A 23942-nucleotide genomic window follows, 5' to 3' on the forward strand; every position below is an offset into this window, starting at 1 on the left:
TATGACCAATCACAGTTACAATACTGAAAGCACTTGTAAACCTTTAATAAATACATATAATTTTTTGTGAGCACAAATCTTGATTAAACATATTTTGACCGTCATTTACTTGCAAGTGAAGGATGTTTGGAAAAGTGATGTCTCAAAGATACTCCTTATGCATTCCATGAAGCTGTACAAATACAGATCCATCGTGGCCTCCTTTTCTAAAGTGCTCTCATCCATAGAGTTGCTCCACAAACACATCCGTCTCTGATCATATCCAACACGCTGGCCAGAGTGCAGAGGTGACAACCATACCCAGGCTCCACACGACCCACTGGCACTGTTCCAATACAACCCTTAAACATCCTGGAGTGGAGGACGGAGGGGCTTATCTGAGGGCCGCTTGGGCTCGTTGATCTGGTCAAAAACCTCAAGGAGAGTTGGTCCATTATACCAGTCAAGGTTGGTGGACGTCTCAATCATGTTGTCATCCTCAAAAGCAGAGATGGGGACGATTGAAATTTTTCAAGTGTCGTATCCAAACTTCTTTAAGTAAGAAAACACCTCCCTGATAATCTCAATGTACTTACCCTTGGAGTATATGGGGGTAGTTGCATTCATCTGCAACAGAAAAACAACAAAAGACATGAATTGATGTTAGTATCATATCAAAAGAGTATGGTCACATCAAGCAATGAAAAATGAAAAGCTAGTTCACCTTGTTACAGAAAAAAATCATTTGCCTGACATCAAGGGTGAAGCAAGGAGAGTGTGCTCATGGGTCTGTCCATCCTTAGAGATACCAACTTTGAAACCACCAATGGTGGAGTCAATGATAAAAACAGCACAATCATCCTGGGAGGTACCACTAACCATGTTCTTGATGAAATCAAGATGTTAAGAAACAGCAAAGACAGTGCAGTAGTACTCGGTGGTCTAAAACTTCCTAAACCATGAAGCTTGTCGATCAAGTGACCAGTGTCTGTCGATTTTCCAGAGTCGTCTTGGCCTACGACAATGTTGATGTAAAACTTTTCTTTATCCATATAGAAACAATTAATACAGTAAACACATACATTCATCAAAAGAGACATAAAACCATATCAAATTCGTCATAGACACTTACATCGGACTCGAGCTCAGAGTCATTAACACTTACATTGGAAGGTGTCTCACAGAAGGAGATGTGCATCTTCCTAGTCTTCTTTTCCTGCCTCCAACTGCTTGTCGCAACAATCAGTGGCTTGTTTTAGTCATTATGAGTGCATCATCAAAAGAATCAGCTAGCAAACTCAACTATTCTCTTGTAAAGGAAAGAAAGACAAAAAAAATAGCTGGACATACCAATGGAAACAGTCCTCTCAATCCTTCCTTCAATCCATTTACATGGACTCGAGTTGCAACAGGAGCAACCTCAGTATTTCCATCGAGAATCTTTTGATCCATTAACCGTCCATGCATGATGCAACAGTACATTGTTGTGTCTCTTCATAGCTTGGAATTAATCAGTTCTTCTCATAAACACAACGTCCACCGAGCCCTGTATCACGGCACACACGGCTGTTATGAATACATTAAAACAAAGCAAAAAAGTAAGTAGAAATAAAGACTTCGCTGTTTTAAAAAAACTGATGCGAGATTAGGTTTAGGCAGAAGAGCTATCCCTTTTCCATATTCAAGGGATGCCCAAGTTACTATCTCAGCTTTTGCGAGACGGATCTCAACATTGGTTCCAAAAACTTTATATATGCACTTCACGTACTATCTATATAACACATGAATATTGATTTAGTAAAGGCATGGACAAAACCCACTATTCAAGTTGACGAATATATACACCTTCCAAAACAAACTTGGTTAGGAAAGATAAGCTTCTTCTCCAGCAAAATGAGAAACATCAACTGGAAAACATAACCTGAATAGATATCTCAAATCAGTACGCAGTGCCAAATCACAAAGCAAGATAGGTTCAGTTAAAGGTAATGCATTTATCTGATCGAATGATACTCACAATCTGGTCATCAAACTCGACTTTTTACGTTATGCTTTGGAGAAAATTGAGACCGTCACTTCTTCCTGATTCTGGTAGAACTCGGGTCTGTTGATCTATCGACTTTGAGATATATAGTGAGTGATAAACTAAAAGAAGAGAGGAAAAACACTTTGGATAACTAAACTACCTGAACATCAGTTTGGAAGGTGGTGCAGGAGTTAGAGCAGGCGAACCACCAGCTGTGGTTATAGAGCTTGAAGCCAAAGTCGGTGGCATCTGTTGAACCACTTATTTCCAATCAAATTAAAATATATATCATCATCAAAGTATCATAAAAATTAATACATAGAGACGATGTCAATATCAATATTCAATCTTATCAGTAAGCAAAAGGAAGCAACAGTATCCGGCTCTAACCTAATTTCGATTTGCAAAGAGATGTCTTTCCTTCAATCCAAACAAATGACTGCAATCAGCGTTCTGAATCAACCTGATCAACTACAACGTTTCAATTTTGTTTTCCTTCAGAATAATCAAAGAGAAAATAGTTCGTTAAAGAAGACAGGAAGCTGGGGAGAGGGATCCGATACCTTGATTCCACTTCCATTTACGACTGAGGCTGGCAGAGGCTTCATTTGGAGCGACGGTGACGTCGGACTAAGGAGTCTTATGAATCCAACTTTCTGCTAAAAGCTTTGAATCTCATGTGAATCATGACGATAGAGAAAGCTTGGAAGGGAGTAGATGTGAATTTAGGACATGTGATTGAAGGGAACGTTTCTATTGATGATTATTAAAGTTCATTATCAATCTGGAAACCGTAGGAGGTGAAACGCTTAGGATTTTAGAAAAGATGAAAGAAGATCTACTCACATTCTCTTATCTAGGACAAAACAACACCGCGAGCGTCTGACGTGTCTAAAGCCTTATCCCTGATTGGCCTGAATAAAAAATCTGATGTGGCATGCTGTATACTCTCTATATGTTGCTTTTAGTATAGTATAGATTGTATATCACAGAACAAGAAAGCGAACACGCTTTTTAAAAAAATAAGAAAAGAAAGCGAACACGCTTCATTGTAGGCGAAGTGTGCCAAACATGAGTTATATGGGTTGGGCTTTGGTAATTTGTCCCCTAATGAAAGTTCATTTATATTTCCATATGAAAAGGCCCGCTAAAAAATTAGGGCTGATAACGCAGTCAGAGATGTACGGTGGATATTACTGTCAAAAGCTCCTACAATTTCTCAGAGAATAAATCCGAGACTCGACTTTTCAATAACCGACAGTTCTGATCATGTAATTTGGTGAAAGTAATACATACCGCTGCTCCCCTTCTGGAGCTCTGTAAAGCCATTCTTGGTAGGTGCCTTTAGTTTTTGTTCTTTACTGGCTAAAACCCCTCGGAAAGTTAGAACTACGTGGTCTAATAATTAGGGGTAGGCACAGGACGAGTACCGGCTAATTTCTGATACTTGACTCACGTTTAACTTGTTCAAGTAGTTAAATTTGTTACGTGTACTTGACTCATTTAAAATGAATACTTGTCTTTTTATATTAAAATGAATACTTGTTAGACCGAATACTTGTAAGTTATTTGGCTTGTTCCACTACTCAAGAATATAAAATACTTCGTTATTGAATTTATATTTGAATTCGCAATATTTGAAACTCAAAATAGAAAAGAGAGCCTTTTGTTGTAAAATAAAAAAATAGAAAAGATTTTGGATTGGAAATAGAATTATTAGGCTTCGGTATTTTAATAAATATATTTTTTAAATCACAGATATTTATTGAGTTTTGTTTACAGTACCATAAATGTCAATATTTATATTGATTTTTGTTTATAAAGATAGTAATTGATAACAACACTTATTTAATAAATATTCAGTATAATTATTATATGAAAAAAGAATACTTGACTTAGACTGTAAGTAATAAGAGTTAGATACTTGTTATCCGATTTGACGATAGCAAGTAACAGATACAAACCTAGTACTGAGTTATTATGCCCAGCCTTACTAATATCAACAGGTATTCCATAAAATTTTCGAATCTTTTGGAATTTACATAGAATTTTTACATATGTATGCTGAATTTATTCAGTACCTTAGATATATACAGAGTATCTATTGTATATATCACACCAAGAGATTACGAAGTTTGATAGCTTCAGCTCCAAGTTCCATAACCATAAAATCAAGCAAGAAAAAAAAAAGACACACACAAAAGAAAGGAAACAGTTACGACAACATAAACATAAATACAGTTGTTTGTTCTTGTACAAAATCAATACCATTAGTGTCTTGGTCGGAACTCAATGTCAGGACCTCCACGTCTTATTTCGCCTCCAGCATGTTGGTCTCCGTTTTCCTCCGGTAACTTAAATCTCACTCCATGTTTGATAACCGGAGGCAGAGGTGGTCCTCCTCCGCCTCTTTCTTCTCTCTTGTCACCAAATCCCGATTCTATATCCTCTCCGTAATCTCTTCCAGAGGGTTTCTCAACATGGTCAGGCCGTTTCATATCCAACCCAAACTCCAAATCACCTCTCTCCCTCGGCTCACGATCCACAGGCCGAATCTCACGGCTCTTTTTAGACGACGACCCTTTCTCATGCTTCGGCTGCTTGGCAGCGCGGCTTTCACGGTTGCATAGCCTCCCGAAGACACAAGCCAGAACCGACAAGACAAGGATCACAGCAAGAACTATGAAGACCGTCCCAAAGGAACCGCGTGAGCCAGAGGAGGAAGAAGAAGATGATGCAGATGGATATGGATACTGCTTAGTGTATGCGTTTGGATACACAACAGGCTGCTGCTGCATTTGTTGTACTCCTTGGTCTCCCATTTTCTCGTAGGTTTTGGTTTATGTTTGGTTCTTAGAGATAAAATCAAGAAATGGTATAAGAAGATGTTGAAGTTATCAGATGTTGGGGAAGTTTACTTTGGGGTTCTTTGAGTAGAGATCAAGGAGGGTTATTGAGAAGGTACTTGTGGAACAAGAAATGTAAATATGCTTCATTCCATGTGAGATTAGGGGTAGTTTATTAATAAAATCATTTTGTGGTTTTAAAGAAAGCTGCTAATTAATATGTATCACACAAATTAAAGTGACAAGTAATGAAAGGAATAAGACTAATGGGTTTAAAACATAAGTTTTAAATTGAGAGAACATTCTTTGTTGTTTTTCTTTCTTTTCTTTTCATAAAGAGAGACAACTAAATAGATTCTTTGTGATGTGTAAGTGAAAGGAGATAGTTGCACTTTGGAACAATTATGTTTCCTCTGTGAGAAGATAAAGTGGGATTTTGTACAAGTTTTCATCTTTTCCGAAAAAAAAAATCAAAAGATTTATGGAGTGGGCTTAACCAATCATTGACGACTCTACATTTTACATGCAATAGTTTCAAGTCCTTATATGTGCATATGTATGTGTAGTAAAATTACAAAAAAAAAAACTATAAAGAGGTTATTTTACAAAAAAAAAAAACTATGAAGAAGTAATTAATATACATACTCGCGTTATATTTAACAAGTGTGTTTAGTAATTTAGTTACGCAATCCAGATGCTGATATTGTTAATAGGTGAATAATATCAATTGAATAACAGAAAATAATTACCTTACATTGAAACTTATAATTCAAACAAACCTTATAAAAGAAATACGAATAATATACAATTTTGATTGCATCTTTATTCCTTTCCCGTTAACAGAGATAAAAACAACCTCATTTCTGAAATCAAAATCAAGACGCCATGCTAATACGGACTAATACGTAATCAATTTCGATTAGTGAAGATGAGAATGAATTGACAAGAAATCAAATAATGACTCGTCTCAGTTAAGTGAAATAAACACTGAATTTTATTATGACAATTTATTTTTATGTAAATATAAAAAAAGTAAAAGCTATATGTATAAATACATCATGCTAGTTTATTCTTGAGTTCTTCTATTATCTTTGGTGCAATCGTTTGATATGCCTTCTCGCTAGGGTGGGCAAGATCCCAAAATACGTAACGAGATGCATCCGGGCACGGAATAGGCGATGTCGTCGGCATATAACATGCATCAGCCACTTCAGTAAACCCTAATAATTCCAAATTATATAGAATAACATTTTAGTCTCTAAAGAAGATATTATTCTTGAAAATATATCTACAATGATCAAAGTATATATTTATTTAATAATTTTGTAACATATTTACCGGAAGCCTGAGGATTGTTGACGAGACCAAGAAGAGAATTATACATGTCTACGTAGGAAAACTTGGCACCAGGAAGTTTTGTTTCGAGAGTGTTAAGCATAACAGATAACTTTTTGTTGAATGTATCAGCCCACTGATTTTCAGTGACTGAACACAATTTCGATATATCTCCATCAATTTTTCTTATTCCTGGCAAGCAACCTAGGGGCACCGTTCCAAGAACCGCAAACTTTCTTGCACCCATATCATATAGACTCTTGAAATAACAAAAGACAAATATTAATAAAGTTTGTCAAAAAAAAAACAAATATTAATAAAGTAACTAGTATGTTAGAGCACCATTATTTTTTAAGAACCCTTAAATAAGAGACTTGCATTGGACCACCCAAATATACCCATTTCTTAACTAAGTTTCTTAAACTCACTTTTTCAACTAAAAATTATTAAAAAAAGATTAAGAGCCCCTAAATGAGTATTTGGGATAATGATGTTTTTTTTGAAAAAAAAAAGGGTTAAACCCAGGTCAGTTCATGAACTAGACCTAACCCCTGGGTGGCCTTGCATCCGGGCACGCACAATTTAGGCGGCAAGGTGGCCAACGGGAGTTGAAATCGGGACCGTATTGGGTTATTTTATCCCTCAAATACCACTAGCCCAACCCACGTTGGTTGATAATGATGTTATATTCTGAAAATAATATTTGTGTACCTTTAAGAGATTTTCAGTCCAAGTGACCATGAGATCAGTGTAAGCTGAAATAGTGGATTGTGACCTCCCAGTCCAAAAGGTGAAGACAAGATCATTGTTTCCAGCTGAGGTTAAATAAACGGCGTTTGATATAATTGCGTTTGTTTTTTCTTGGTTTCCTAAAACGCCGTGTAGTTTAGTGACATACTCTTTGAAATCTTTCACCTGATCTGGCACCCATATAACTCCCTATATACACTCATTCCACAGGCATACGTACACTAAATGAGTGATAAAAATTGATTACACAGTTAAAAACTCTATACAAAATGTCATATTTACTTGAGGCTTGGCAGTGCGTTCATCGAGTCCGGATCCACCGGATGCGAAGCAAACACCGGTCGGGAGATCAATGTTCGAAAGGTTGGGATCATGATAAGCTGGTAAGAGTGGTTTTAAACTCAAACCTTCGGCTGTATAAAAACACTACTATCAAATAACATATGCATAATGCATGGTAAATAGAAATTTGATTAGTAGTAAGATCATGACTATTATTGAAAGTAGTTTTATCTAACTAATATTTTAAAACAGATGTTAACGTTGACGTATATATATATACCAATTAGATCGGAGAAAACTCTTCCATTTCCAAATCTTCCTGTAGCTTTTCCGCCTACAAAATTTCTACCATACGGGAAGTAATTGCACTTGGAAAGAGTGGTGAGATTATTATTATTGCCGGTATCGAGTATGGAATCCCCAAAAGCGAAGAGTGCAGAAACATTTGCATTTCCTGAAATTTCTTGAGGATGAGCATGACCAACAAAAAACAAGAAAACAGAAACCAATGCTAGTGTTAATAGCATTGTAAGAATCAAAGAGAAAATTATTTTTTTGGTATCAATTTTATCTGTATATTCAACTCTCAAAAGAAGGCAAGTATTTATATACGAAGAGTTCAAACAAACTTCAAGTCCAGTTCAACTGATTTTGTCAGTAAATTTTGGGAAGCAAATCAAATTGACGCATTGAACATTTGTTAGAATATCTAGTACTTACTATACATTTGAATACACATAAGGAAGTTACAATTTAGTCAAGCAATGGATCATGAATGTTCGGTTTATGTAAAGTTTTTTTGTTAACATTAACTAGGCATTGGACGTTCGTTTTTCTTTGGTTTTTTGTTTTATAGATATAGGAACAGTTCGATTATTTTTGAAACTCGATTCTGTTTCAGCTCATTTATTTTGGTTTGTTTTGGGTAACAATGTTAGAAACTGGGTAACATCAGATAAAATTTCAGTTCCACTTCAGTTCTGGTTACGTTCTAGTTTTTGGATAATTTCGGATGATTCACATGAAAATCAGATTTTTTATTTTTTAGTTTTTTCAAATCAAATATCAGGTAATTTGGATAAATTTAGATAGTCCAGATAAAAAAAATATTTGGATAATTCAATTTTTTTTATAGTTCATATAATATTAAATATTTTGGACAAAATATTAAAATAATTCAGTTTATAAGAAGCATTTTAGACTCTTTGGTAATTTTAGAACTAAAAATTGTTTTTTTTATTATATAAACGGAATTTTAGACGAATACCGATTCGTTTTTTTGTTTGGTTTCAGTTTTTCAGTTTAAGAAATATATAAACCGCTTAGATATTTGTGCATATCGGTTCAGTTTACTTTTCGGTTCTCGGTTTATATGCTGAGGTCTACCATGAACTATCGAGGTTCTTATCAAATTTTTGATTATCGTCATTGCCAATATCCTCTAGTCAAAATCATGGATCGTAAATACATGAATGCTGATTGCCAGTATAAGAAAGTAAATCATTGACTTCAATATTAACATTGACTTTGAACAGTACACAAAATAGTTACATGACTGGGATAAGATATGCACTTTGCAGAGATTGAATTATATTATTAAAATATTAAACATATTGTATTGACAAATTTCAAATCTATATATGATCGAATTTTTTTATATGTATACACTTCTTGATTGTTTATATAATCATCTATATGTTGGACCGATACATTTGGATATTTTCTTTTTCTAACTTATCAATAAAATAAAATTTATATATTTTCCTTTTTGAAGTTATACTAATTTTTAAAATATCAAATTTTTACTTTTTTTACAACATAAGATGAAAAATTAAAATATTAAAAAAAAAATTAAAATTGGATTAAGCTTATAATTTGAAGTATAATTTGGTAATAGATCACAGTAAAACAACACAAAATTTTGCAGTCTGACTATTATTATACTTAAGACCCAAATATAAAAAGATGATGATATCATTTGTTTATAACCGATACTTAAGGTCTAAACCGCTTGACTGATGATTTAAATGAAGTAGCGTTCCAAAAAAAAGCAATAATGATCGTTAACCAAAAGGTGTTTGGGACTTACGTCTAGGCATGGGTATTCGGGGTCCCAATCGGGTTTCGGTTTTATCCATTCGGGTTTTGGTTTTTCGGGTTTATCAAAATCAACCCCATTCGGGTTATATAAAAGTTCGGCTCGGAACGGGTTCGGGTTCTATCGGGTTCGGGTCGGGGTTAGTAAATCTTCAAAAAACCGGTATAACCCATTGTACTTTCGGGTTCGGGTCCCAATTGGTTCTTCGGTTTAAAATTATTTGATTTGTACCTATTTTGTAACTAAAACATAAATGAAATCGGTTCTTCGGATTTAAAATACATGATTTGTACATATTTTAATAGCCAAAACATAAGTAAAATCGATTCAAAAATAATAAAAAACATCAAATGGTGATCATTCAAAATCAAGCGAAAGATAAACATAGTTAGTGATAGAAAGAAAACCAGATAAATGAAATCATAAAACAAAAATAAGTTCTCACGAAATGAGAAACATTATTCAATAAAAACAAAACCAAAATCTAAAAACTTCATGCATCAACCGCCACATTCCACCATCAACCTTCATGTAACAGATAATTATTTTAGAAGTTCAATAATATCTTAAAGTTATTTGGATACAGATTAAGAATTAAGATCATATTTGGTAGAAGTTCTTTTTGTGATTTTAAATGTTTCGGGTTCTATCGGATATCCATTTAGGTCCGGGTTCGATTCGGATAATACCCATAACCCAAAATACCAAAAAACAGGATCCATTCGGTATTTATGTCGGGTTCGGATCGGTTCGGATTCATTTTTATCGGATCGGATTCGGTTCGGATTTTCGGGTTCGGTTTATTTGCCCAGCCCTCTTACGTCCAAATAATTCTCTTAGGCCGGAGAAATTAGTCTTTCTTTTACCAATATATAAGCCTTCTTCGACGGTGGATCTAACCTAGGAACTTAATAGCACCAACGCATGCGCTTAAATTAAATGTGCTGCCACATATATGCTAACATAACAATAATAATCCAAATATATTTGTTTAATCATTGAGTAACACGTTACCTAGGAGTATATACGAAGAGCTAAAAAAAATGTACATCTAAATTCAACTGGTTTTGTAAATTTTGGAAAGCAACTCAAATTACCAGGAAATTGTAACGCATAAGAAAGTAAAACATTGTTTTTGTGTAGTATTCTTTTGGTTACCCGTAACTATCCAGGTTCTTATCAACTAGTTGATAATCCTCACTGGCAATATCCTCTAATCAGAATGAGAAAATCAGCCAATTCATACATTAACTGAGGGCTGCGGTCAGTCCCGGTCAGTACATAAACACGGACCATGTGTTATCATACATCAACACAAAATATATTCAAATTTCATACACGAACAAAAATATTTAAGTTTTTTCATATATTGACCGTCTCTCTGTTAGTCAAATGGTAACATATGCTGATGTTGTTTTAACGAATGCTGACATACACTACAAGAAAACGTATCTTTACCGAGGAAGTTTAACGAGGAAAAATAATCCTCGTAAAAAAACGTTGATTTTGCGAGGAAAGTACGTTGAGAAAGAAAAGCATCGTTATTTCGTCGTAAGTTAACGACAAAAAATATTCGTCGTAAAGACGATGTAAATTGACGTGGCTTTTACGAGGAAATAGTTTTTCCTCGTAAAATCCACGTAAATTTCGCGAGTGCTCTACGACGAAATATTTTACGTGTACTTAACGAGGAAATTTTGAATCCACCAACTTGGTAGGTGGCTCACGTTTTTTTTTTGGCCATACAATTAATTTTCGTCGTAATTTCATAGTAAAATTACAACTACCAGATTCGAAATTTTCTATAAATATGGATGTTGGAACATCATTTTAAACACACCAACAACAAAAAACGTGAAAGAAAAAAAAATGGCTGGCTCTGGGACTATTTACGAGTTGCGGAATTGGATGTATATGCATAGAGATGCTAACGGGAGAGTGACGAAAGAATACCTTGCGGGGCTGGAGACATTTATGCACCAAGCAGATTCAACACCGCTCGCCCAAGAAAGTGGTAAGATGTTCTGTCCTTGTCGGAAATGCAACAATTCGAAATTGGCAAACCGTGAAAATGTTTGGAAGCATTTAATAAATAGAGGTTTCACGCCAAATTACTATATCTGGTTTCAACATGGGGAAGGTTATAATTATGATCAGAATGAAGCTAGTAGTAGTAATAGCAATTTTCAGGAAGAACCGGTTAATCATCATTTGCATAATGAACATAGTTACCATCAGGAGGAGATGGTAGATTATGATAGGGTTCATGATATGGTAGCTGATGCATTCGTAGCTCATGATGAAGATGAAGAACCTAATATAGATGCAAAAAAGTTTTACGGAATGTTAAACGCGGCGAATCAACCACTTTACAGTGGTTGTAGAGAAGGTCTCTCTAAATTGTCGTTGGCTGCTAGAATGATGAATATTAAAACTGATCACAATCTACCTGAAAGTTGCATGAACGAATGGGCGGACTTGTTTAAAGAGTATTTGCCGGAAGACAATGTGTCTGCTGATTCTTATTATGAGATTCAGAAATTAGTTTATAGTCTTGGGTTGCCTTCGGAGATGATAGATGTCTGCATCGACAACTGCATGATCTATTGGGGAGATGATGAGAAGCTAGAAGTATGTCGATTCTGCAAGAAGCCACGATTCAAGCCGCAAGGACGGGGACGTAATAGGGTACCGTACCAAAGGATGTGGTACCTACCAATTACAGACAGATTGAAAAGATTGTATCAATCAGAGCAGACTGCTGCAAAGATGAGATGGCATGCCGAGCATACTCAGACGGATGGTGAGATGACTCATCCATCAGATGCAAGAGCCTGGAAACATTTCAACAAAGTACATCCGGATTTTGCTAGCAATAGCCGGAATGTGTATCTCGGATTATGCACAGATGGATTTAGTCCGTTCGGAATGTCAGGGAGACAATATTCATTGTGGCCAGTCTTTCTTACGCCATACAACCTGCCACCGGAGATGTGCATGCAACGGGAGTTGTTATTCTTGACGATATTGATACCTGGTCCGAACCATCCAAAAAGGTCCCTGGATGTTTTCCTACAACCACTGATAAAAGAGTTGAAGGATTTGTGGTCAACAGGGGTGAGGACGTATGACTGTTCAACGAAGACGAATTTTACGATGCGAGCTATGCTTTTGTGGACCATAAGTGACTTTCCTGCATATGGGATGTTGTCTGGATGGACTACACATGGGAGATTAGCTTGTCCATATTGTAATGGAACGACAGATGCGTTTCAACTGAAGAATGGTAGGAAGACAAGTTGGTTTGATTGTCATCGTCGATTTCTTCCCATTGGCCATCCTTACCGAAGAAACAAGAATTTGTTTAGGCACAAAAGGGTTGTGAGAGACACTTCTCCACCATATCTAACTGGAGAACAAATTGAAGCACAAATCGACTACTACGGAGCTAACGAAACAGTTCGTTGGGGTGGTAATTGGCATGTCCCTCGTAATATGCCTGATTCTTACGGTGTTCATCACAACTGGCACAAGAAGAGTATATTTTGGGAGTTGCCATATAGTAGAGAGTCTACTCAGCTGCGTATAGAGTCTACTCAGCTCCGATCTCGTATGGGTGGACTCGAGGGCTTCTTGGACGTTGTAGCGGCCACAAATCCGGAATGGGCGACTTTGTTGAGGACCATGCGACAACAAAATCCTATCCCAGGCCAGTCACCGACCGACGACTCACATGCCGAGGCGGATGTTCAGGCGAGGAGTGATGAATTCTACGAGGCGATTAATTAACGACCACCCTTAGTTCTTTTTAATTTCGGTTATTGTATTATGAATTCAAAACTTATTTCTATATAAAATATTTTGGTTTTGATTTTTTTAGAATTTTAATTTTATTAATAATTTAAATTATATTTATAATTATATTTATAATTATAATTTTTTATATTTCTATAAAATAATGAAACGAAGTAAATTCGTAGCTAATTTTGCGGCTTCTTTACGTGGAAGCTTAACGTGGTTTTTACGAGGAAACATTTACATGGAAATAACGTGGAAATCTATCAAGGTTTTTACGTTTTCTTTACGTGGAAAGCTCTCAAGGTATTTACGTTAATTTTACGAGTATTTATTTACGTGGGTTTTACGAGGAAAGCTTTTCGTGGTATTTACGAGGAAACTTAGCGACGTCCTTACGTGGAATCTTTACGTGGTCTTTACGACGAAATATCCTCCTTCGCTTTTACGACGAAATTATTTCCTCGCTAACTTACGACGAATTAGCGAGGATATATGCGTTACGACAAACGTATAACGACGAAACGCGTTTCCTCGCTAATTCGTCGTAACACTGCTTTTACGACGAAGTAACGAGGAAAACTGCCCTCGTAAAACTTTTGTTTTCTTGTAGTGATAGCTTTTACATTTTAACTAATTAATAAAAACAATACAAAAACTATGTCGTTGGGTGGAGTCGAACGAGCAATATTTAGTCAAACGCTAAACCGTTGTGCTAAACCAAATTATTGGCTGTGTTATCTATTGTATGCCATTTATATATAATATATTTTGTTCATATATTTCTAATTATCTAAAATTAGTTCTACAAATATATAAATTAGAAGTAATTGTGTTTAATTACCCAATTATTGTTATTGTGTTCTAAAAAATCAAGATTTCAAAATAAAAATTTGAAAAATAAAAAAGCACTTTCAAAATTAAAAAAGAAAATATGAAAAACATTTTTTTGAAAAATTGAAAATTAATTTCAAAAAATTATTATAAAAGGTTTGAATTTGAAAACCGATATTCAAAAATACTTTTTATTTTTAATTTATATTTTTTCTTTATTTAAATAATTTTAGACAATTATTTAAATATAAATAAACATTTAAATAAATATAGTTCTATAAATATAAATAATTATTTAAAATAAATAATAAAAATAAAAATATTTTTTAAAATAGTTTTGAATTATATGTTTTTAATTCTTTTTAAATTTTGAAAATACTTTTTTAAAAATTTTATTTGTTTTGAAATTTTAAATTTTTTTAAAACACCAATAACAATAATCTAGGTAAATAAACATAATTTCTTAGAATTTATATATATTTTTGTGGAACTAATTCTAGATAATTAGAAATATATAAAAAAATATATTAGATATAAGTAAGACACAATAGATAAGAATCATAAGATGGATTCCATAGATAACACGATCAATAACCTGGTGTGGCACAGTGGTTGTTTCATGGTTTAGTATGGGCTGAAATTAGGTTTGATTCCCCACAAAGATATGTTGAATTTATTTGTATTATTTTTATCTATTAAATAAAATGTAAAAGCCACGTCAGCATCGTTAAAGCCATGTCAGCATCTGTTACCATTTATTTAACGGATACACGGTCAATGTATGGGTAAACCTAAATATCTCTGTTCATGTAAAAAATTTGAATATATTTTGTGCTGATGTATATTTTAGCACAAAATCAGTGTTTATGTACTGATTGGAACTACGATCTTCTGTTGATGTATAAATTGGCTGATTTCGCAGTCAGAATGATAGATGTTAAATACAGTAAAGTCAATGACTATTATAAGAAAGTAAAACATTGACCTTAATTCTTTTTTTTAACACTACATTGACCTTAATTTATACATTGAATTTGAACATATCCATGATTCAGATATATTTTTTTGTCGGCAGCGTATCCATGATTCATATAATATTTTGCAGTCACAATTTTATTGAAAAAAATTGAAGTTTTCCATGACATACATTATTCAACATAATATGATCAAATCCAGCTTTGTTTGAATTCAATCAAGTGGATGGTTTCAGTAACCTATGTACGATCCCATGAAGTCTATTAACAACGATGTACGATCCCATGAAGTCTATTAACAACGTAGCCGCAGTTGCAACTTCTGACTAAATGTAACGAGAGAACAATGACCACGAAAATAGTAGATAACTTTCAATATTACAAGCTATAGTAAAAGGTAATTTCTATGTTCTACGTACAAGAGACCTCTCCTTACACAAATCAGAAACAACGATCACAAAATCAAATCCACATACCCGAAAAAAAACACAGAACAATAAGAAAACCGGAAAGAAAAAAAGTTCAGATAATGTTTGCCCCTGCATCCAGATTTGCTCAGCAAAATCAACTCAACCACGAACCTTCCCTCTACGCCTGTAAGAAAGAAGCAACAAGAACACAGAAGAAAGAATTACAATTTGTACAGAGATAGTGGAATAAAAAATCAGTTGCGGTTTGGGACGTTTTCTACCTTGCCGGCAATGTTGTTGGACAACCAGTCAAGACCTTCGTAGAGCCCCTCGCCTGAAGTGGCACATGTGCTCTGAATGTACCTGAACAGAGAGTTCATACACATAAATCGATCATACAAAATCAACATGAAGAAAGTAGGGAATAAGGAAGAATTAGATGTTTTTTTATTATACCAGTGACGCTGACGGAGAGAGTGGAGACCAAGCTTATCAGTGATTTCAGCTGCGTTCATGGCATTTGGAAGATCCTGTTTGTTAGCAAACACGAGCAGAACAGCATCACGCAGCTCATCCTGTACACACACAAAAAGTGTTTCAGTAAGTTTCTACTTTGTCTGGTCTCACCACAAATCAAGAGAAAAAAAAAGGTAAATAATACTGGAAACAGACCTCATTAAGCATCCTGTGCAGTTCATCTCTGGCCTCAACAACACGGTCTCTGTCATTGCTGTCCACCACAAAGATGAGACCTTGAGTGTTCTGGAAGTAGTGCCTCCACAAGGGCCGGATCTGACAACAAGTGCAGGTTACTCATTTTAAGTGGACTCAACAGTTATACCAAGATACATGAGGAGAAAAAAACCCCCATATGGTGATGCAAAAAGATCCTAGATGCTTTTAAAGTTGGTTAAAGATTATACCTTGTCTTGACCCCCGACATCCCACACAGTGAAACTGATGTTCTTGTACTCCACAGTTTCCACATTGAACCCTGCCCACAATTTTTTTATTCTAATCATCAAGGCCGGTAGAAACATAAAATCATACACCTATAGCTAAGCTACTCATTTGAAAACAGAATGATGAAACTCACCAATAGTGGGAATGGTGGTGACAATCTCACCGAGCTTGAGCTTGTACAAGATAGTGGTCTTACCAGCAGCATCAAGACCAACCATGAGAATCCTCATCTCCTTCTTGGCAAAAAGCCTGCTAAACAGCTTGGCGAAAGACAACCCCATCCCTTCTTCTCTACATCACACCACAAGAAGACACACAGACATCAATCAGAGCAGCGTATCACAAAAGCAATATGCATAAGGCAATAACTACAACCTAATGCTAAACCAACAATACGAAAGCACTACAATCAGAGAAGGCCGATCCAACGGTCGAGATCGTGTTAGATCGTCGAATCTATATGATAAATTTTCATAGATCCAGACTTAGACGGTGCAGTGGCAGATCGAATCGTGAATTCACATCGAAATTTAATAGCATTACTCAATGATCAAGAGATCCGATTCCCGAACCAACAAACTACAAAATGAGAACGTGATCTGCGAATTTGCTTCGAATTGAGAATGCATTAGCACAGATCTAGATCAAGCGTACCTAGAGATCGCGTAACAACGAGCGAGACGACGAACGGAGTTTGAAAGCGAAGGAGAGAGAACTTCAAAGCAACGCTAAATGCGCGACGCCGTGAGGTTATAACGGAGAAGATGCTTTATAGAGGCAAAGGATAAAAACGTCAATTCACAGATTTACCACGTCAAGTGCCGATATTACCCTTTGACGACTGGTCTGCAGAATGTTCATATTCGTGGAGGTGGTGGCTTGAGCTTACGCGGTTTACACGCGGTGATGAGTGACTGGCCGCGATGGCATCTGACCAATCGGAATTTGACACGTAGTGACCAATGTTTATTGATGTTGACTTGTATTTGTAAATTCTGAGATTTCCGTTTGGTTTAACTTTTAATTATTCGATTTTTAAAAAAAAAATTCTAGTTGAAGAATATGCTTTCATGTTTGGTTATAATTCAAGATTTATTCTATAAATATTTTTGTATAAAAAATTGGTATGGTTTGAATTCAAATTTGTTTTTTTTTTCTTAATATAGAAAAATAAAGTTACTCCAAGGTTTGATTCGGTTTTCTAATCAGTTATTTCAGTTTGGTTTCGGTTTACCAGAGTAGAACATGGTGGCAGACTGGCAGTGTCTTCATAAAACTATATATTATATGCTTCTGAAAATTATATTACACATATCATCCTCAGACTATATCATATGCTTCAGAAAACTATACTACACATATCATCCATCCCTCACTACAACACTTAAAACATCACAACCAATCAGAGCTCGTCATGGCCAGTCTCAGCTTCCTCAGTTACCAAAACATGTCCTGACTTGTCACTCTGGTCCAAGCACTTATCGTCGTGCGAGTACAGACAATCCGCAGACGGATGAATCACTCCATACCCGAAACCTTCAGCTGAGTTACAATAGGCTTCGACTTGACCGTCTTTGCCTTCAAGATTCACATTGTTGAGGACAATGTGGCTGCAAGGGACCGCGTCGCTGCATGCAAACTTGATGGCTTTCTCACTTTTGGTTGTCCCGGTTATGTTCCGGTACATTATCTGACTTATTTTAACCGCCGAGGTCTAACATTATACCACCAAACACATCTCTTTGAGTTTTGTTTTTGACAGAATAATAATCATTTGATTGGTAAGTAAAGAAACCTGGTTTTGACAAGATGTTGGATTATCGCAGTAGAACTGATCAATGAGTATAGGGTTAGAGACATCTTGCATCACAACGTTTGAGAATCTAACACCTTTAACGTAACCAGAACCTCCCTGTAGTTGTTCCAAGTATAAAACTTGATATAAGTTTACAAGAGTAAAGATTGAAGAAGCTCTGGTTTCTTGATTACCTGATATGTTTTGATCCTGAGTCCATTGGTTGTTTCTTTCAAGAAAGCAGTGTCCAACACAACCTTTGTTACAATCCCTGTTGAGTTATGATTCCCAAGACTCCCAATGCTGCAAGAGTTAACTCCAAAAAGAATTATATGTTTGATTTGAAAAATGATGTTATCTAGAAACCTGATGACGTTACCTGATTCCATGTCCAGGTCCACAATAGATCCTCTTCATCTTTATATTAGAACTCGCATTCACAATCGAGACACAATCATCCCCTGTTTAATCCCATCTTTAGTACATTCCTAGTTGGAGTTTTAAACATGTTTTGGCTAAGAAAAACAAAAACCTGTGCCGATTTTACAGTCTTGAAGGACAACATTGGTAGAACCAGTGATGTGGATACCATCAGTGTTGGGACTATCTCCTGGAGATGAGACCATAACTTTGTAGACACGTACTGAAGTTGATCTTGCAATGATGAAGTTCATCTGCTGGCTGTTCTGGATCGTCAAGCCACGTACTTTCACACCTGAACTAGACTCAATAGTAAAGGCCTGCAGGCAAAACAAGAAGCTAGTTGGAATAGACTAAACAAGAAGTCATTAATAAGGACAAGAAACAATGGTTTTCTTACCGTTGGTGCACTTTTGCACGGCTGTAAGAAAGCAAGAAAAATGTGTAAGACTCTGATAGAAGATTAGAGACGTTTAAAGAAAAAGATTAGGAGATTATTATACATTAGACTTGTTTTTCTTGCAAGAAGCAGCCCACCATTTGCTGCCAGAACCATCTATAACTCCATTCCCTTGGAACACAACCCCTTTGAGCTTCGAAAACTCTAGCCAAATCCTTTGGAACTTTGGGTCCCAGTTGTTGGGCTCCTCTGGTGCCACTATTGTTCCATCAATCTATAAGAGAGTTTCTGAATTGTGACTCTTCTGTATATATAATAATGGTCTTAAACTGCTAAAACTGACCTGAATGATCAATTTTCGTTCACAAGGACCATTGAACTTTGTTGCATTTACTAAATAACTTCTTCCTTGTGGTACAAGCAACACAGACTTTGGAGTACCGCAGGCCTGCTTCCATGCGCTTATGAATGCCTGATTTGAGTAAACCATTTCACAACAAACAGATTGGTTATGGCACAAAATATATAAGCAAAATGATCTCAAACGTACCTGAGTATCATCAGAAACTCCATCTCCAGCTGCACCAAATGTATCCACATTCACCAGATTCTTACCAGAGCCCCGGCTTGTAAATGAAGCCAAATCAGAGAGCTTTGTATCATAATCGTCATCAGCATCATCATCCTCCGGTATGTCAAAGTTCTCAAGCTTCTTGAGGATGTCGAGATCGGTGTACACCATTTTCGCTGCAGCTCCATAAGCAGTTAGCGTTAACAGACCAATAAGGGAAATAATAAAGAGCTTATCCATCATATGCATCAATCAAAACACTCCCCCTTTAATGAGATATATTTGCAGAGATGATATGGTTTTGAGTTTGAATTTATATGAATACTAATATTAAATATGGGGTTTAATTGGCATGGCTTTACTCCAAAAGTAGATGAAGAAGAAAGAGGCCTTGTTTTCTACTATATCTACTCTTAAAGCACAAGTCATGTGCTTTACCACTTCATTGCTTTACTCCAAAACCTCTACAACGCAAACTCTTCGTGTTGAACTAGTTCTTGATACATGTTGGTCCCATGTGATCTGAAAACAAAACGAGAAAAGGAAGCCCTGAATATATCTCAACTTTTTAACCTCAAGATGCTATTTAAAGATCTTTGGACATTATGTGATTCTGACGAACCAAAAAGTAGACTTCTTCTGTATGAGACAGATATAGAAAGAGGTCAATGAGTTTGTTGCACCAACCTGGCAAACAAAAAAAAAAGAATGTTCTTCTTCTGTCTTGTCCTTGTAGAGTATGTTCACCATGTGTTGTGGCTTCAAGTAAAAGAACCCATTTCAGATATGTACAAAAATGATTCTGCAGTTTTTGCAATCGGGTTCACTCTCATTTATCATGAAGACTTGAAACAACATCAACAAGCCGCAAAGAATTGCAGAACACATCCAAACCAGAGCAAATCACCGTGCAGTGAGATTCCTTTTCTACATAACCATTCATCACCATTACATACACTCAGAAGTAAGAACATAAGGAAACGTTGAAACGCTCGCTCTCTCTCTCTCTCTCAAAGACCATGATATACCATCTCCGCTTAGAGTTCAAAAGCACCCGTTTCAGCCATTCCCAGAATTCAAAAGATCAGAGACAACATCTCGTACGTACTTTCCAAACTTTGTCACTATGTTCCAAACTTTGACATTATGAATACAAAGATAATTTATTTTATTACAACAGACGATCACAACAGCCTCTTTCTTTCCTAAACGTGCTTTACAAGATACAGAAAGTTTGCAAAGCCAAAAGCAATCGTCCTTTTTTTTTTATCACAAACTACAATGCTTTGTAGAAGGATATACATAATACTTACATATAAACACTAGCAAGTAGCTGCAATTGCCTCCAAGAGAGAGACAACGAACTGCATCTGAGTGTCTTCATCGATTTTGGAGAACAAAGGAACGTGAACGAACAATGACTTGTGTCCCTTTTCTTCTGCAAACCTGAGAGAGTGATAGTATACATAGTTGCACACGAACCGTCCAGCGTCGTCTGATTGAACCACATCGAATCCTTTACTCTTCAGTGACTTGAAAATAGACTCTGTCGAGCATGAAGTCTTTACCACACCAAACAACAAGTTAGAATGTTGCAAGATAGGAGTGTGTATGTTATTAAGATATATATATACCTCTTTGGCCTTTAAAATGCTTCCATCTTCAACAACTATAGGAAGCCGCTGTGTTGAAAAGGGTAAGTTAGTGTTCTATAGAATATGTTTGTTTGTAATAGAAAGTGAATTGTTTTACCTGTGGTTGCCAGCCTAACTGATCAGGGCAACGGAAATGAGCTTCGTTGACTGCTTGTCTTTCAATGGCGAATTTTGTCGATCCGCTGTTCACTCCAAGATGAAGCTAAAGAAGCATAACCATCAAGAGATATAGATCTTTAAACCATCAGAAGAACACTCAAAATCACAAGAAGAAAACAAGCTTTCTTTTTCCATTTTGAAGTTATAAAAATTCTTAAAGACCTAAACGAATCTTTAGCACCAGAACACATCAAGTGAGAAGCAGAAGGTGTTAGACACAAGCGGGCGTTTAACCAGATGTAAAGCAACAATCAAGAACCATTAATAGATAGATTTAAGTGCTTAGCCTAACTCATCACTGAAGATGGAAGAGGAAACACAGCACAATCACACTTCAACCACAATCTAAAGTCATCAAATTTGTTTAAATTGATCCTCAAGGCAAACTAGAGTGACACAGTGTAAGAAAACAGTTTGCAAACAACATGTAGACACAGTCTCTCACCCAAACAACAGTTCCAATGGTGTTCTTATTATCTCCAGAGACAACAACACTAGACTCCAAAACCTGATAAAGCTGAGACTTTGCACCTTCCCCAGCAGTCTCAAGAACAGTGCAGCAACCAAGACTCAACCCAGAAGGCAACCCTCGTTTCTCCACATAAGACTTCAGATTATTGGCTATTTTCTCAGTAGGGTTCTCGGAAACACCAAGAAACTTCTTGAAACCAGTCACGTGAATTGTAATCGCTTTTGGTCCTTCAGAACCCATCTCCTCCAACCTTGTGAAAACATAAAAAAAAAACAAAATCAATCAAAGAATACGATAAAGCAGACCAAATCAAATCATCCGAGTTGACCCAGTTCGTGATTCGATTTAAAGATCGAATCTTTGTACCTGAGCTTCTCGAATGAAGATTGAGGTTCAAAGCTTTCGACTTGTGGGGGTTGTGTGAAGAAGAGGTATCGAAATTGAGTTTTTGTTTCTTCTTCTGGGCGAATCGCGTTTGTTTTTTCGCGGTGGAGTTTTGTTATAAGCGAACGACTCGATGGAACGCTCACCGATTACGAATTTATCTACGAGAATGCCACTTGCGTCGGGAAATGAAACTTCTCCGACACCGTCTGAGGTGGTCGGTTACCCAATCGGTGACAACGGAAGGATGATGACGTGGCGTTATTTAATTAGGGAAGTTGAAGAAAAATAATGTTTGTTTTAAGAAAGTTGCGATTCCGGCACACATGACGTTGCCAACGGACCCGCCTACTGATATGTACGAAATTGCCCCTCTTATTAGATGAGGAAAACGTGCAAACAAAAGTAATTTGTAGTTGTTAATGCTTTGTTGATACAAAAAAATGTTTATTTTAGAAATAAGAGGAAACTTGTAAACCTTAAAAGTTTGTATTTGAAAAATGATATTTTTTAGAAAACTTCGAAATAACTTTATTCAATACTCAAAAGTATTTCCAAAATGCCCAAAGAAATAATCATTTCACCTATACAATTATATAGATTCATAAGAAATATAAATGAAACTAAAATAATCTTAAATCTTTTTTTTTGTCACAAACTAGGTCAACCTAATATTCCTTCTTTTTATTGTGTAGAATTTTAGATGGGCAATTCTTTCAAATAGCTATTTTTAAGTTTTTGTCTCAAAAATAGCGTTCAAGAAAAAAAATGACCAAAATAGACCATTTTATTTTGAAAAATTAAATATTTATTTTTTTATTTTAAAATTTAAAATCATATCCTCAAAACTCCACCCATTAACTCTAAACCATAACTATAGATTAGTTAAATCTAGAGTAAAAATGTATTATTATCTTTTAATAAAACTTATTTTAGTCATTTTCTTCATTGAGATCTATTTTGTGACAAAAACTTAAAAATAGCTATTCTATAGAATTTCTCATTTTTAGAATTTCTTGCATTTTTTAAATCGAATTGGTGAGAGTAGATTAGGGCTGGGCAAAAAATCCGAATCCGAAGAACCAAACCGAACCCGACCCGAAAAAATAGTATCGAACCCGAACTAAAATTGATCAAATATCCGAACATTTTCAAAATTTTGGTATCTAAATAACCGAAACCAAATCCGACCCGAACCGAAGTATTCTGGGTACCCAAATGTAACTGAAATAGATTTCTATACCCCCTTATATAAATATATTTTATTTTTAATATCTATTAAAAACATCCAAAATATATAAGATATTTTTAAATTTTTCAAAATAATTGAAAATATATACAAATAGTCAAAAGTAAATGTTTAAAATAGCTAAAATATACTCAAAACACTAAATATATTTGAAATATCTATTGATTATCTATCCAAATATTCAAACCAAATCAAATTATATGTTAAGTTTAGATATTTTGACATATATTATTATAATGTGTATGTAATATAATATTTTGTTTATAGATTTTGAGAAATTTAAAGTATATCATAAATTTTAAAAATTTTAAAATAATTTTAATGGGTTATTCCAACCCGGAAAGATCATGACCGAACCCGAACCGAAACTTAAAAATATTCGAATAGGGTTGAAATCTTTGACCCCGAAAACCCAAAATCCGAATAGATCTGAACCAAACCCTAATGGGCACCCGAACGCCCACACGGAGAGTAGATTGTTAATTAATTAGAGTACGGTGAATGCTATGTTATGCAATGCAAGTGCTATTAGTTTAAAAGTATTA

General features: G+C 35.4%; 5 protein-coding genes and 1 pseudogene across 10 annotated transcripts; all 6 read right to left on the minus strand.

Moving 5' to 3' along the window:
- LOC117125705 lies at positions 1-1151 on the minus strand (annotated as a pseudogene).
- LOC103829267 lies at positions 16-5082 on the minus strand. 3 transcript variants are annotated; one of them, XM_009104920.3, is made up of 10 exons: positions 4274-5082; positions 2569-4147; positions 2396-2476; positions 2166-2254; positions 1997-2098; positions 1825-1900; positions 1330-1750; positions 1145-1205; positions 704-994; positions 16-606 (listed from the first exon to the last, which is right to left on the minus strand). In XM_009104920.3, exon 1 carries the CDS (start codon positions 4825-4827, stop codon positions 4276-4278), a length of 552 nt encoding a protein of 183 aa, XP_009103168.1. In that variant the 5' UTR covers positions 4828-5082; the 3' UTR covers positions 16-606; positions 704-994; positions 1145-1205; positions 1330-1750; positions 1825-1900; positions 1997-2098; positions 2166-2254; positions 2396-2476; positions 2569-4147; positions 4274-4275. The 3 variants fall into 3 exon arrangements, with proteins under 3 accessions (XP_009103168.1, XP_009103169.1, XP_009103167.1); XM_009104921.3 differs by having other exon boundaries at positions 2569-4153; XM_009104919.3 differs by having other exon boundaries at positions 2569-4162.
- Positions 5083-5855: 773 nt separating this feature from the next.
- LOC103829269 (GDSL esterase/lipase At1g23500) lies at positions 5856-9427 on the minus strand. The gene is made up of 5 exons (XM_009104922.2): positions 7499-9427; positions 7219-7349; positions 6898-7125; positions 6190-6445; positions 5856-6071 (listed from the first exon to the last, which is right to left on the minus strand). Exons 1-5 carry the CDS (start codon positions 7743-7745, stop codon positions 5908-5910), a joined length of 1026 nt encoding a protein of 341 aa, XP_009103170.1. The 5' UTR covers positions 7746-9427; the 3' UTR covers positions 5856-5907.
- A 5834-nt stretch (positions 9428-15261) lies between these two features.
- Positions 15262-17176, minus strand: LOC103829270 (ADP-ribosylation factor 2-B). Of its 2 annotated transcripts, none has more exons than XM_009104923.3 (7): positions 16947-17176; positions 16426-16583; positions 16253-16323; positions 16002-16121; positions 15786-15904; positions 15611-15692; positions 15262-15513 (listed from the first exon to the last, which is right to left on the minus strand). In XM_009104923.3, exons 2-7 carry the CDS (start codon positions 16571-16573, stop codon positions 15508-15510), a joined length of 546 nt encoding a protein of 181 aa, XP_009103171.1. In that variant the 5' UTR covers positions 16574-16583; positions 16947-17176; the 3' UTR covers positions 15262-15507. The 2 variants fall into 2 exon arrangements, with proteins under 2 accessions (XP_009103171.1, XP_009103173.1); XM_009104925.3 differs by having other exon boundaries at positions 16426-16578; positions 16947-17121.
- A 377-nt stretch (positions 17177-17553) lies between these two features.
- On the minus strand, positions 17554-20386 carry LOC103829271 (probable polygalacturonase At1g80170). The gene is made up of 9 exons (XM_009104926.3): positions 19458-20386; positions 19251-19379; positions 19011-19181; positions 18908-18928; positions 18620-18827; positions 18467-18548; positions 18282-18390; positions 18088-18204; positions 17554-18006 (listed from the first exon to the last, which is right to left on the minus strand). Exons 1-9 carry the CDS (start codon positions 19725-19727, stop codon positions 17695-17697), a joined length of 1419 nt encoding a protein of 472 aa, XP_009103174.1. The 5' UTR covers positions 19728-20386; the 3' UTR covers positions 17554-17694.
- A 219-nt stretch (positions 20387-20605) lies between these two features.
- On the minus strand, positions 20606-22466 carry LOC103829272 (pyrrolidone-carboxylate peptidase). Of its 3 annotated transcripts, XM_033276202.1 has the most exons (6): positions 22309-22458; positions 22131-22268; positions 21738-22014; positions 21231-21335; positions 21113-21160; positions 20606-21040 (listed from the first exon to the last, which is right to left on the minus strand). In XM_033276202.1, exons 3-6 carry the CDS (start codon positions 22002-22004, stop codon positions 20801-20803), a joined length of 660 nt encoding a protein of 219 aa, XP_033132093.1. In that variant the 5' UTR covers positions 22005-22014; positions 22131-22268; positions 22309-22458; the 3' UTR covers positions 20606-20800. The 3 variants fall into 3 exon arrangements, with proteins under 3 accessions (XP_033132093.1, XP_018508274.1, XP_033132094.1); XM_018652758.2 differs by having other exon boundaries at positions 22131-22466; XM_033276203.1 differs by lacking the exon at positions 22309-22458 and having other exon boundaries at positions 21738-22026; positions 22131-22282.
- Positions 22467-23942: the final 1476 nt, after the last annotated feature.

This window comes from Brassica rapa, chromosome A07 (assembly GCF_000309985.2).
Source record: "Brassica rapa cultivar Chiifu-401-42 chromosome A07, CAAS_Brap_v3.01, whole genome shotgun sequence".
In the NCBI taxonomy this organism is placed as follows: Eukaryota; Viridiplantae; Streptophyta; class Magnoliopsida; order Brassicales; family Brassicaceae; genus Brassica; species Brassica rapa.

Excerpts from the sequence above, each read along its gene's own strand:
- LOC103829267 (XM_009104920.3), bottom strand. The coding sequence starts at position 4,827 with ATGGGAGACCAAGGAGTACAACAAATGCAGCAGCAGCCTGTTGTGTAT.
- LOC103829269 (XM_009104922.2), bottom strand. The coding sequence starts at position 7,745 with ATGCTATTAACACTAGCATTGGTTTCTGTTTTCTTGTTTTTTGTTGGT. Across the intron at positions 7,350-7,498 it reads AGTTTTCTCCGATCTAATTG|CCGAAGGTTTGAGTTTAAAA; the intron begins GTATATATATAT and ends GTTTTTATACAG. Across the intron at positions 6,446-6,897 it reads GGACTGAAAATCTCTTAAAG|AGTCTATATGATATGGGTGC; the intron begins GTACACAAATAT and ends TGTTATTTCAAG.
- LOC103829270 (XM_009104923.3), bottom strand. The coding sequence starts at position 16,573 with ATGGGGTTGTCTTTCGCCAAGCTGTTTAGCAGGCTTTTTGCCAAGAAG. Across the intron at positions 16,324-16,425 it reads CACCACCATTCCCACTATTG|GGTTCAATGTGGAAACTGTG; the intron begins GTGAGTTTCATC and ends AATTGTGGGCAG. Across the intron at positions 15,693-15,785 it reads TCTCTCCGTCAGCGTCACTG|GTACATTCAGAGCACATGTG; the intron begins GTATAATAAAAA and ends CTCTCTGTTCAG.
- LOC103829271 (XM_009104926.3), bottom strand. The coding sequence starts at position 19,727 with ATGCATATGATGGATAAGCTCTTTATTATTTCCCTTATTGGTCTGTTA. Across the intron at positions 18,828-18,907 it reads CGTGCAAAAGTGCACCAACG|GCCTTTACTATTGAGTCTAG; the intron begins GTAAGAAAACCA and ends TTTTGCCTGCAG. Across the intron at positions 18,007-18,087 it reads CAACATCTTGTCAAAACCAG|ACCTCGGCGGTTAAAATAAG; the intron begins GTTTCTTTACTT and ends GTATAATGTTAG.
- LOC103829272 (XM_018652758.2), bottom strand. The coding sequence starts at position 22,004 with ATGGGTTCTGAAGGACCAAAAGCGATTACAATTCACGTGACTGGTTTC. Across the intron at positions 21,336-21,737 it reads CCATTGGAACTGTTGTTTGG|CTTCATCTTGGAGTGAACAG; the intron begins GTGAGAGACTGT and ends ATGCTTCTTTAG. Across the intron at positions 21,161-21,230 it reads AGTTAGGCTGGCAACCACAG|CGGCTTCCTATAGTTGTTGA; the intron begins GTAAAACAATTC and ends TTTTCAACACAG.